This window comes from Rousettus aegyptiacus, unplaced genomic scaffold (assembly GCF_014176215.1).
Source record: "Rousettus aegyptiacus isolate mRouAeg1 unplaced genomic scaffold, mRouAeg1.p scaffold_m13_p_2, whole genome shotgun sequence".
Lineage (NCBI taxonomy): Eukaryota > Metazoa > Chordata > Mammalia > Chiroptera > Pteropodidae > Rousettus > Rousettus aegyptiacus.
The window spans coordinates 21,649,973-21,662,819 of NW_023416295.1; the positions used below are offsets into that span (position 1 = coordinate 21,649,973).

Here is a 12,847-nt window from a genome sequence, read left to right on the forward strand (position 1 = left end):
AAATAAATAAAACATGTGATACTTTTCTCAAGAATGTTTATGAAAAACCAGTAGAGATCAATTTAAACATGGCCTCATCTGTATCTCTTAAATAGCAATGTGGATATAGGCTCAAACTTATACAAACGACTGAGCATACTGTAACTATTGTGTTTTAAGTCTTTTTCCTACCTTTTTTCCATTCCAGGGCCTAGTACAGTATCTGGCACATAGATGGTGCTAAGGAAGTGTTTGCTTAGTTATGAATAAACAAACATAACTGAGAAATGTCAAGACATACTCTATATGTTTTACTGGACAAGGTACCTGTATTTTACATAATGACTGATAAATCCTAAAATCAAATCTTCAAGGAACAAACATTAAATGGAACGTACAGCACTAGGTGAAATAAAGAAGAGTCCAATGACAACGCAACCTAAATAACAGACCACTCTCCACCACAAAAAAGTATACAAATAACGATAATGATATTACATAGAATAGTATAGTCACAGGGTACATTTACCTGTTTACAGATTCTGCACCAGGAATAAGTGAGAATTGTATGTTGATATCCAGGTACTGGAGAATCCAATTCCTTTAGGATTATCTGCACACAGCCTTGGCCGTGAACAAAGCGTCGAATATGATGCACCATGGGGGTATCACAGAACATGCTAGGACACTGATAAGAAGGCCTTTGACAAAAAGAAAGTCCTCACATTAATTATAAAACTGAGGAGCAATGTATAATGAATACTGACTAATCAAAACCACTGACAAGAAAGTACAGCATCCTCTCTAGAATAAGGATGACTGGTGGACAGTCTGTTCAGGGTACCACTTAAAAGTACTGCCTGGGGCCTACAGCTGAACATCCTGTCTTCAACTACAGCACGGTGACAGTTCCTTCTTATTAATAAGCACATTCTATTTACTGAGCATTTTTAAAACATCATTTCATTTTACCTATTAAAACTCCTGACATTTTCTGGATTTTGTTATTCTCCAAAAAGGGAAGAGTGGCAAAGATCAAGTTACTTGCTCTTTGAAATTTAAGTGGTTATAGCACTAAAACTAAAACCAAGATTCTATGCTTCTCTTGCCTCTCATCTGAATCACTATAAAAAGATATCCTAAAAAAAAAAAAAAAAAAAAAAAAAAGTCTTAAGGTTGGCAGGATAATTAGATGGGCAAAAAAAGATCTGAGGAGTGCACCGGATATGACATCCTAGGTTTAATATGAGAGCGACTACTTCTTTTCATGGTACACTCCAATATACGGTACGAAAGTGAAAGCTACACAATACTCCAATTCATGTTTATGTTTTAGGTTGAAACCCAAGAAAATTTGTTCTCACCTGAAACAATATCTCTCTAAAAATATTCCTAATGTGAGATCATTCTTTCCATAAAATTCCATTGTCACGATCCTAAAAGAGATCATTTATTAGTAACATATACTTATTACCACACGGCAAAGACATTTCATGAGACTACAAACTGATTACCTGTTAGATGTGCTTACAATATAGTATAAATGCAGGTAATGTTCTTCTGTTGGTACAGAACAGGTCTTACCTTATCTGATAAAATGGGTTTGGACAAATCACATTACAGCACCTTATCCATTCCCAGTCCATTAATATGTTATGAAACTATTTAATCAGGATGCATAAACTATAATATTACATGAGTAAAACTGATCTGAGTTAGGAAGAAGTAAAAGCTTCCCGTACAAAGCCTTAAGCCTTGCCAACATGAAATGGGTCTCCTGTCTCGGGCGCTCCAGTCCATACCATTACTAGACACAGTGAGCAGCAGCTCATCTGCTTCCAGGAGAGACCGTTCCTAACCCTACACGTAAACTATCAATGGCTGGCTATGTCCCTGCTGAAACCCACATCTTATTCAAGCCTTGGCCCAAGGAGTCCATAAATCCCCAGAGAAAATTCCTATGGGTTCCCGCAGGCCTGAGTCGGCCTCCTAGAGCTATACTGATACTAGAAGAATCCCTACTCTCACTGGTAGAAATAAGTGTTTCTGGTGTCCAAAATTAAAATATGAAACACATTTTGTCATGGATATAGTGCTCCAAAAACAAGCAGTATGTTCTATAGTACTTTTTAAACTAAACTACATCATAGCTGGGCTTTCTGTGATTATCATTTGGAACAATGTATTTGTTTTTAATGTACTGTGTGTCTATCAATACTTAGAATTAAATTTTAGAGTAAAATTAAGGGAAAAGGTTGTTTTCATGAAAATGATGCCTAAAGGAAAACCTGCCTAAATTGAACATGTTATCATCAAAATGCTGAAAACTAGTTTTTATCAAGTTTTTCGCTTTTTTAATTACAAATTTCTCTTCCTGCCTCACATCCTCTTCGCTCTTACTTAAGGTAATCTCATGTACTTCCATGCATGAACAAACAGAAATTTCATATTTAATTCATTTTAATTAAAAGTTCTATCAACTCATACATGACTGGCAGCACATCATATACCTAGAAACAGATCCTAATGACTAAATATTTTTAAGGTGCTGGGATTCTGTTTATAAATAAAGTGCAATAATGCAGGGGGACAAGAATCCTACCAAGGACTGACACAGGCACTCGGAGCGTTGCTGGACTGGGCAGAAGAGCTGCTGAAGAGCACGCACAGTCGCTGGTGGTTAACCGGGTTCAGGCAGTCCACCTGGAAGAGACAGAACAGAGGAGCACCAGGAAGTGACAATGCTCCAGGCCCTGGGCAGGCTTTCAAAACCCAACACATTCCACTCGATCTTTAAAGCCACCTATCATCACTGAAGGGGTTCTGGTGAAGATTTAAAACTACAAGGAACTAAATATAAGGAAGAAGAGCAGTTGGTTTTTGTGGTAAAACAAGCCAAAAATTTTAATTAAACTTTAAAAATACAAATGGATGTCTCTGTACCGCTTGTTTTCTTAAATACTCTTTATTTTTAAAAAACTGCATTAAATTATTTTAGAAGTAGTTAATTAAATATGAAACAGTATGAACTAAAGGCTGGCTATAACGTCAAGTTTAGACACCCAGAAATCTAAATTCCAAGGTGTTTATTTATTTGTACTTTATATGCTTTTGATCATTACAAAGGTAATGCCTGCTCTCCATTGAAATTCAAATAGTACAGAAGTATACGAAAAAGTTCACACAGTACATAAAGCCTCTTCTCCTTTGATGCCGCCAGACCCCTCAAATTAACTGGTTAAAAACACGCATTCCTGTTGCTAGCTCACACACACGCGCACACAGAAACGCCCACGTAAGTGTACACAGGTGATTGTTTTTATAAAAATGGGATGACGCTACATTTATTAACATACAACTTGCTTTTCAACACTTCAAAGTATGTCATGGGCTCTACCTGGGTCATTAAATAAGATCCAACTCATCCTTTTTACAGCAAACAATTAGAAATAATGCTTCAGTTAAACATCCTTGTACATATATACTTAGAAATTGTAAATATCCTTAGACAAAATGCTTACTTCTTCCTGTAGGAATCAGTTATAAAAGACAGAAATCCTGAATCAAAGGTATACACGTGCTCTTATAGTAGAGACATCCCTATCACTTTTTATACACTTACACAAATGTATATAAACATAAATTTATATAACATTTATTACTGGAATTTTCCCATACTTCATAAACCACAGCTCTTATTACTTTCCTTTTTTCCAATCTCACAAATAAAAGATGGTATACCCTTATTAATTAGCACTTCCCTGACTACCGGTGAAACTGGGCATCTTTTTATTTGTTTTATTAAACAACAGCATTTCCTCATCTAGAGATGTATTTGTTCATTAGTGTCATTAACACCATGATCAATAATGTGTTCATGAATAAATCTTTCTTACCTTGCCCTCAATTTCTGTTTAAAAAGCAAAGACTTTTTAATTATTTATTTATTGTAATATATACAACACTTTACATTGTTATTTGACTATGACACTCAAATAACAACGTAAAGTGTTTTATATATTACAATAAATAAATCTAACTTAAAAAAAAATCAATTTCCTATAAGCTTCCATCTCTCACTCTCCCCTTGACTGCCATAAGAAAAAAAAAAATCAAGGAGCTAAGCAGGGTTGGGCCTGGATGGGAGACCACCTAGGAAGACCAGGTGCTGTAGGCATAAAAAATTTTTAAAAAGAAGGGATTGTAAGCTGACAAGGTCCTTGCAATCTGTGAGATCAACCAAGGGTTGCCTTGCCTAAAAAAATAAAAAATCAAGGACACCCACACCCCACCCAAGTCATTCTGCCAGAAATTTTAAGGAGCTCCACATTCCCCTCTCCCTTGGAGCTCTTCTTGTTTACTGTGAGCTCAGCTTGAAACTCTGGAAACCCAGTTTCATTACATTATACTCCTACTTCATACATTTTAAAGCAACACATAAGCAGACAGACCTAAGACACACCAAAAAAAGCATAGAAGAAACTTAATAAGTCTGCATGCAATTTTGTCACATTCTATTTTTTTTACCTTGACATAACAGAGTTTTCGGCACATTCTAAATTTACACAAGTACCCAAAGTAGACTTGCTCACCTTTGTTGACCATATCGCGTCACCTGGAATCAAGCCTTTGTCTTCATCGCCCTCAGTTTTGCTTCCTGATTTGCCACTTGAATTACCGGATGCATCCTTTGAATAAGCAAAAGGATCTGAATTTTTTTGAATTCTTCCTCCTCTGGCCCGATAATCAGCCAGCATTCTACCCAAGCTCTGGCTGTCACCAAGATGCTCAGCGATCCTAGTGCTCACAAGTTCATGTGAGGGCAAGACCTGAATAGACTTGGCCTGAACACTTCCATTCATGCTCTGAAGGCCAGAGAGGTCCCTGAGCAGCTGTTTCTTCCGCCTGCTCTCCATTTCTTTGAACTCTTTATTGAAGAGAGGAGACCAGTAAACCTGCTCTGCAAAATAATCTCGGGTGGAGCATCGCATCCCTTTCTCAGTTAAAAGGAAGGGCTCCCGGAATGTGATTACTGGGGAGATACAGAGGATCACATCTTTCAATTCCTGTTTAAAGGCCAAAGAAAAAGTCTTTCGTTTATCTTCAGAGGAGGTAACTTCCTCAGTAACATAGAGTCCAGTATCATCCTGTAGAGGGTCTCTAAAGACCCTCTGGCTTTTGGGATCCTGTAGCTCATCTGTTTGCTCCAAAGGCTCTGGTTGTTCAAGGCCTAGAGCATCCTGTTGGTCGTCCACATGAAGAGGCAACAATGAATCCGGCACCGATGGAAACAGAGCACAGGGGATACCTGCTGGGCAAGCTGCTGTGGCATGCTCTTGATGCTTCACAGAAGCAGCATCCTGTGTAGCACTTTTATTTTCCTGGTCACCCTTCTCAAACACGAGCCTTGATTCTAGCAAATTGCTATCATCAGAGGGCAGAAACTCTGGAGGGAAGTCGGGCTCCCGGGAAAGTGGACTTCCGCTGAATGGCTCTTGTGCAGCCCCTTCGTCCTCCTGCCCCTCAATCAGAGAATGGAAGGAAGGGTTTTGTGTTAATGTGGGAGGCATAGCAAATTCATCCATGAGGAATGAGATTTCGAGTTGAGAATGATAAGCTACACAGATCATAAATATTAGGATCTCCTTTACTCGAGCCAGCTCATAATCAGAGCCTCCTCGAAGCTTGATTGTACAGCCCAGGTGCTGTTGACAGCCTTCAAAAAACATCAGTGTTTTGGTTTGTTCTACAAACAAACAAACAGAAAGTTAGGAATATGGGGCAAGCCAATTCAGAAGTCCAGACAGAATTAGCTCATTTTAACATTGATAAGAGAAAAAATCACAGTTGTCTATCCTCAGTTAGCCATTGCTAATAGATATTTCTCACTAAGTAACACTATAGTACTGACAAGGTTACTAATATCCTCAGGCCCCAAATCGAGGTGAATCTATGCTAAAGATCACTCACCATTAGGCAACTGAAACATCTGCATATAAAATTTGTGACAGGTGCCCAAGTGGGGTTTTGTAAGAAGCTGGTCCATCGACATAACTAAATCACCTTGGGTCATCCGACTGATTCGCTCTAAAACTTGCTAAAACAAAGAAAAACATTACAAAATTAGAGAAGGATAAAATTCTTAGTAAATTTAATCTGGAAAAGTAATAGGAAAATTAAAAAATAATCTTCACGATAAATTTCCTTAATTATGTTAATAATTATATGACTTTTGACTATCAATTAGTCTAATTTGCTTAGTAATCAAAATGTACCTACTAAAATAAACCACATTCATATTAATAACATTACCAAAAGGCACTGGCACAGGATACTGTTGGGTCAGAGGAGGGGGTCTTCCTGGCATTAGCCTCTATTCTGAAGAGAGTAACTTTTCAAGGGAGAGAACACTTTCTGCTTATACAATTCCCCAAACAAAATGAGTGATCAACAACCACTATTTATTAACTAATGTTTATTACCTCTCTGGTCTTGTAGACACCTATGAGTGTGACATAATTAATCATACTTTCTTCCAGACTGAGATTCTGCAGTCTTAAATAGTGAAATAGCTGCCATGCCTCCCGTCCTACTTTCAATATATATGGTGCAGCGAAGAAATAGATAAATAATCAACGATCCCTGCATATCTACCATACAAGCATATAAACTTAAAGCTGTAATTTTTTCTAAAATGATATAAAAGTAGAAAGATAAGAAAACTCACTGATTTTACATTAATGACCAAAGTAATGCCATGTTCCAGTAGCATGTCCTGGGCAATCCGAGATACTGTTTTCTCCACTAGAACCAACGTGGGTCGAACATCAACTATTCGCTGAACATAATTTTTCAAGAATTCCCTTTCCTAAATAAGATAAATCATAAATATTATACCTGGTACAATTCAAGATTTAGACATTAAAATATCAGGATAGTTTGTTTATTCATATTAGTCGCAGCTAAGTTTTCTTTGACCATAAATAAGTCTGTAAGCAAATTAATTCAAATACAATCAAGAATGGTATTCACTTTTCCAAACTGTTGATTATACTAAAAAAGAATTCCGGGAGAAATTCCATTTTCCAACTCATTAATTTTACTTTAAAGGACTTTTAATTCTTAATAGCCTATAATATAGCTTTCAGAGGTTAAGGAAAAAAAGAACAACAAAAACCTCGTAATCCCCCAAATGAAAGTAATTTCTAAGTGTTTTTAATACACTTAAAGATTCCCCCTTTTACATTCTGAAACTAACCAAAGTATCTTTATTTGGGTATCTGAAAGAAATAATTCTTTAACAGAGGCTATTTCAGATACTTCCTCATTTCAATCTCCCAACAGCTCAAAGTCTACGAAGAACAGCTAGAGTTAAAAATTAAAACATAATGCTTAATACAATTCTATGACAATAGCTTATTTTCAAAACAAATGAATATTGTAAATAACAACCAGAGTTAGGATGCTACAATTCATTGCTTGTTTCACGAAACTTCTGGGTTCAGACAGGAGACGGCTGAACATGTGAGCATGTTTGTCACTTCCACCCTATCTGCCTCAAGTGCTTTCTGAGTGGGACTATTCGTGGCCATTGCCACCAGCAGTAGATGAGCCTACTCCCTGCAATGAACCTGCTCTGCTATGGAGTGTATTTCTTCTCGCCTTTCTCTGTTTCACTGACAGAAATTGTATATTTTCGAATTTTCCCATTCTTAACAAAAATGGAATTTTTTTCCTGAAATGTATTATTTCCTATTCGGCTTACTAAACCGTCATTTAGTAGCATTTAAATTACATGACAGCTCCAATAAAGTATAACTAGGATAAGTTGATTTTAATAAAGTTTCTGGACTCTGATACAGGAATGGCAAATACATTTCCTCTCAGTTCCAACTCCGACCAACTATTGTGATTGTACATGAAGCACCAAGTTAAAAAAGGAGGACCAGGCCAGGCTCCACCAGCAAAGAGCATCAGAGGGCAGGCCATGAGCGTGGAGGGCAGCAGTGGCACACCAGGAGGCCCAGCAGGGCCAGCCTGGTGAAGACGGTGTAAAGCTTTAAGCTAACTACCTCTGCGCCCTTGGTTTCTGACCCTGCTTTTTCTATCTACCTTTCAGCTTCTTCTTTTGATTATTCGGTCATTCCACACTGAGTAGACAAAAAAAAAAAAAAGAGGGAGATAGAAAAAAAACTATCAAATCAGCTGATATTTTCTGTCGATTCAAACTAAAACCATTAATAGGGCAGGAGTTAAAGATATAATAAACTATGTTTTAAAGCACTGATGAACAAGACGCTTGGGGCATATGAATTAAATCACGTTTCTTAACTACATATTTGCCCAGAATAGACTTCTCTAAAACAGGAAAAGAATTAGGCTATTAACCTGACTGCAAGAATGGAGTTAAAATAAAGTGGCTAAATATAACTTTTTTTATAAATAAATATCTGTGAATTTCAATGACCTAGTTCATTGATTTCAAGACAAATAATTTTACACATTTTAACATCTCTGCAATCAGGATGTGTCCTACAACGAACGTGGTTGTGATCTAATCCCATAAAAGTCTTCTGCTGACACCACTGGTGAGATCAAGAAAACCAAGCATCAAGTATTTTAGATTCTATGAATAATGGTTGTGTTTCTCCTCGTTCCTCATGTCACTTCTCCACTGAAAAGTCACAGTAAATCACAGCTCAAAGGGATGGCATAAATCTAGTCAAAACCTCTCATTTTTACGGATACATAGCTGAATTCTAAAGAGGCAGCTGCCCCAGCTAACAGAGTTCAGTAAGTAACAGAGCAAGTTTACAAACCCCGGTGTCTTTCACCACAACTCAGTTTTTTTCTGCCGGCATCTACGAATTCAGTACAAAAGTGATTGCTCCTCCCGATCTTGGAAAAATGTGCCTATCACCTATGAATTTTTAAGTAATGCTTTTCCTAAATGTTTACGGAAACAAATATAAGTGCTTCTGCTACAACATGACATGACATATGCAGTCCTAAAGCTGCCAACATTGAACCACAAATTAAAATTAATAGCTTTTATGGGAGCAAAGGGGTTGGGGCAGAAAACTTAAAACCCATGCGACTTCATGTCCTGACCACTAACTAAAATAATAATAACTGGTACACTGAGAACTTGGGACGGCCAGACATTAATGGTCATTTGGGGCCGGGGGTGCATCTTCTCTGGAAAGAGAGCCCTGTGGACAGGACTTCATTTTTAATTTCCTGAAATAGAGCCAAAAGGGTTCCCACCTATGTAGCCACTAGGCTGAGGCTATGCTGTTTTCCAGCTGAAGGTTATAATTCTACTGCAGCTATTCTGGGTCCCCTCACTTAAGAAAAACCACATGGAAACCAGCACAACTTCCATCTGACATTATTCCCATTTCCCAAATGGGTATAAACTAACTGGTATTCTAGAAACATGTGTATGAACAGAAAGGACTATATGAAAACCATTAGGAACCTGGTAAGTTAGAGAAATCCTTAAAGTAAACTGATGACCCCAGTGGGAAGAGAAAACAGGAACTGGATTTTCACTGTTTCTTCCATTTATTCCCCAAGTCATGTGTTTCCTTTAACACTTTGAAACTCTAAAGACAGAGGTTTTGGTAAGCTTCTATAAGAGTAACACATAAAAATGTCTTTTACAATCGATCTTTAAAATAAAATGAGCAATCAAATTTCTTTGCCTATCAAATTTCAACAGCTGGAATGAGTGAGAAGTGTCTGCAAGCATCACAATAACAAACATCCCTCCAGATTGTTTCAGTAAGAAGTTCTTACCTGCAGCACAATAGGATCAATGCAAGTAAATTTAGTTTCTTCTCTGTAGAGATACTCAATGGAACACTTCAATAGAAGAATTTTGGGGTTTTTAATACAAGAGTTCATCTACAAAAACCAAACAGTTTGTTAAAGCTTTTAAAGTCTGCCCTTTAGAGACCTCCTTTAATCATAACTTTAAATTCATACTGTTCATAATTTCTCTTAAATAGATTATCTCATTATATTCATATTAAAATACTCTCATTTACGTCTTATGTGGTATTCTCTTTTTTAATTTAGTTCAGAGAAATGCAAAATTCGTCAAAAAATTCGCTTGGCTTCATTTCACTTATGTTATTTTAATATTGTCTTCTATAATCTTAACTTTTTTTTTTTTTAATTTCTAATGCTACAATAAGAGATATCAAGTCCTGAGCAGGGGAAGGGGAGACAGTCTATTTCACAAACTCCCAGAGATCAGATATCTAGAAAGTGCAATTTTACATTTTAAATACTCAAAAAAAAAATGTAGAGGATGAAGAAAAAAATTAAAATGCCTCCTAAACATATTTCTAATAGAAAAATTCCCAAGCAGTTGTACGCTGGCAAGCCAAGTGGGTAACAAGAAGTTAAAAAACCAAACCTTAAAGCCTCTCCAGAAACAGATTCAAATAATGTAGTCTAACCATGAGATGAAAAACAGGCAGAAGAGCCAGAACACTGCAATTGAGGTTTCAGACTGACCAAGCTCACAGACTCCAACCTGACAAATGGTCCTGAAAACAATGATTCACCAACTAGGGAACTTTGTCAGGGCTCTTTTAGTAACTACAAATTAAAGACTATCTCTAAATATGGTCAGTGGGGCAAGACGGTCATTCATGCATATGTTACTACTACGCCCACATACAATTCTCAGTTCCAGAACAGAGAACAACATATTCACCTCCTAGTTCAACAAAGATCATCTGATTTGATTTACAGTACTATTTTAATGTGTAATGTGCTGTTTTAGTAAGACTCCATGTAGAAATACTGACTGGATCATTGCTATGAAATAATATTAAGACCAGGCATACTTTTATTTATCTATTGTTATTAACAATTTTCAGGAGGCTAATGCCTTAACCAAAAACAAACAAACAAACAAAAAAACAAATTACTAGCTTCTGCTTAGAAGAAAATGAAAACAGGACGATAATTCATCCATCTAGTCCCTGAAGCTATAAATCTGCTGAGCCTTCACTGTAACCAAATCAGCATCCCCAGAGGTGGGGTCAGAGCAGCTCCATTTTCAATAAGTTTTCTTAGTGACTCTGAAGCACAGCAAGATTTGAAAACACTGCCATAGATCAATGGATTCTCAAAATGTGAGGAACCAAAAATGACACGGGAAACACCTTTAAAAGCAGCCCCACCCTTACCTTAAACCCCACCCTCCCACTCCACTCCCCTCAGTCTACCAAGTGAGAATTTCTAGGAGCTGGACTTAGGAATCTACCTTTTAACAAGGCCCACCCATGACCCTGATGTACACTACACTTTGAGAATCAGTGACCTTTAGAATTAAGGTCAAGAGCCTTGATGGGATACAAAGCCCTTGCCTGCTTCCTCCAGCCTCATCTCCTTTCCCATCTTGCACTTACGATCTCTGACTTCCCTTAATACACCAAGTTATTTCACTTTACTCCTTCACTTAGGTGCTAGAAAGAGGCCTCAGGCCTAAAGGCAGAGATAGAAGATGAGAAAGCTAACAGAATGCCACTGACAGTTCTATGGCTCAGTCTTAGAAGACAGAACAGAGTTTAAAATACTAGGCCTCTGGAAAGACTCCAGTCTGTTAGGAAAAGAGACTCCCTGAGATGTGGCAGGGTCAGGGGAGAAATGAGGCCAGAATCCTATCTTTGTGTTGGTCTGGAAACCTCCCTCTCCCTCCCCGTTCCTTCTTCTGTCTGATGAAGACCCTGGGAGACTCAGCATTGACTCTGGGAGACCTTCCCTGAATCTCCAAAATTTTGCCCCTATAGCAGGCGGTGCTAAGTTGCTCCTCAATGTCCATTCTCCTTGTCTTCCATGATTAGGGTAATACAATTTAGCTTGGCACACAGTCACAATTTGGTGAACTTCACTGTTGAACATAATCATATTACCTTTTTATGTGCAATATTCTTGGTACAAACAAATCCATTGACGACCACAGAATCAAACTTCTTTCCACCTGGAATCTAATGAAACAATTAAGAAAACAATAAAATTTATTGATATACCTTAGACTCCAGTCAGATAGATACTATTATGTATTTCCATTTTTTATTTTATCTGTTATGTAATCAAACATATCAGAACAAAAAGTTTCAAGATATAGTTCTTCTCTTCAACCAACAATTAATGGCATCTAGCACAATTGTCTATTTTCACATCTCCCACCCTCTGAAGTATTATCCGATACTCTAAAATACCCATTTGACTGAGCAAATTTGTGCTATATGGTAATTAAAACCACTATTAACTTAAATGTCACCAAAAACTACATATAGGATTCCATTACTATCTAAATAAACTACCCACTGCTTTCCTCAGAACAGTGACAGTGACCTGCAAACAGGCCTTGCCATAGATGATGAGTCAAGAAGAGGAAGCAAGAAAGGAAGGAACTGTATTTGTTTGTGTTCCCAAGTTATTCCATGACCAACTCACGCCCCTTCCATTCACCTCCCACTTCCTGAGTGGCTTCCATGACCTCAAAGTGCACTGCTTAACAAATAGAGCAGACAGAAGAACCTACCCATCCTCACCTAGCACTCCACACAGTAATGACCTTTTTAGATTAGCATTAAGAGACAAATTATTAACAGGCCCACGTCATCGGTTCCTAGCATTAGGAAAGCATTAGCAGAGCTCACTTTTTTGATGTGGACAAACTGACGGATATCCATGTCATCATCATGGTTCTTGACATCAGGTCGGACTGTCTGAACAACCTGGCAGACTAGTGTTACAATGATGTCCCTCCAAGACGATGACAATGACTCATTATGGAGCAACTGTTGGAGTAGTGCCATCATGTGGTTATGATTAGCTGAAC

The 12,847-nt window shown here is 37.5% G+C and overlaps 1 protein-coding gene across 8 annotated transcripts in view; it reads right to left on the bottom strand.

Annotated features, from left to right (window-relative positions):
* Positions 1–12,847, bottom strand: part of PIKFYVE (phosphoinositide kinase, FYVE-type zinc finger containing) — a 70,387-nt gene that overhangs the window by 25,394 nt on the left and 32,146 nt on the right. For all 8 annotated transcript variants that reach the window (XM_016135013.2, XM_016135017.2, XM_016135011.2 and 5 more), the window contains 9 exons: positions 12,666–12,846; positions 11,913–11,987; positions 9,781–9,888; positions 6,707–6,847; positions 5,950–6,076; positions 4,572–5,725; positions 2,582–2,682; positions 1,344–1,415; positions 509–680 (listed from right to left, as the gene is read on the bottom strand). In XM_016135013.2, the coding sequence (XP_015990499.2) occupies positions 509–680; positions 1,344–1,415; positions 2,582–2,682; positions 4,572–5,725; positions 5,950–6,076; positions 6,707–6,847; positions 9,781–9,888; positions 11,913–11,987; positions 12,666–12,846 (2,131 nt within the window). The remainder of the gene's footprint in view (positions 1–508; positions 681–1,343; positions 1,416–2,581; positions 2,683–4,571; positions 5,726–5,949; positions 6,077–6,706; positions 6,848–9,780; positions 9,889–11,912; positions 11,988–12,665; position 12,847) is intronic.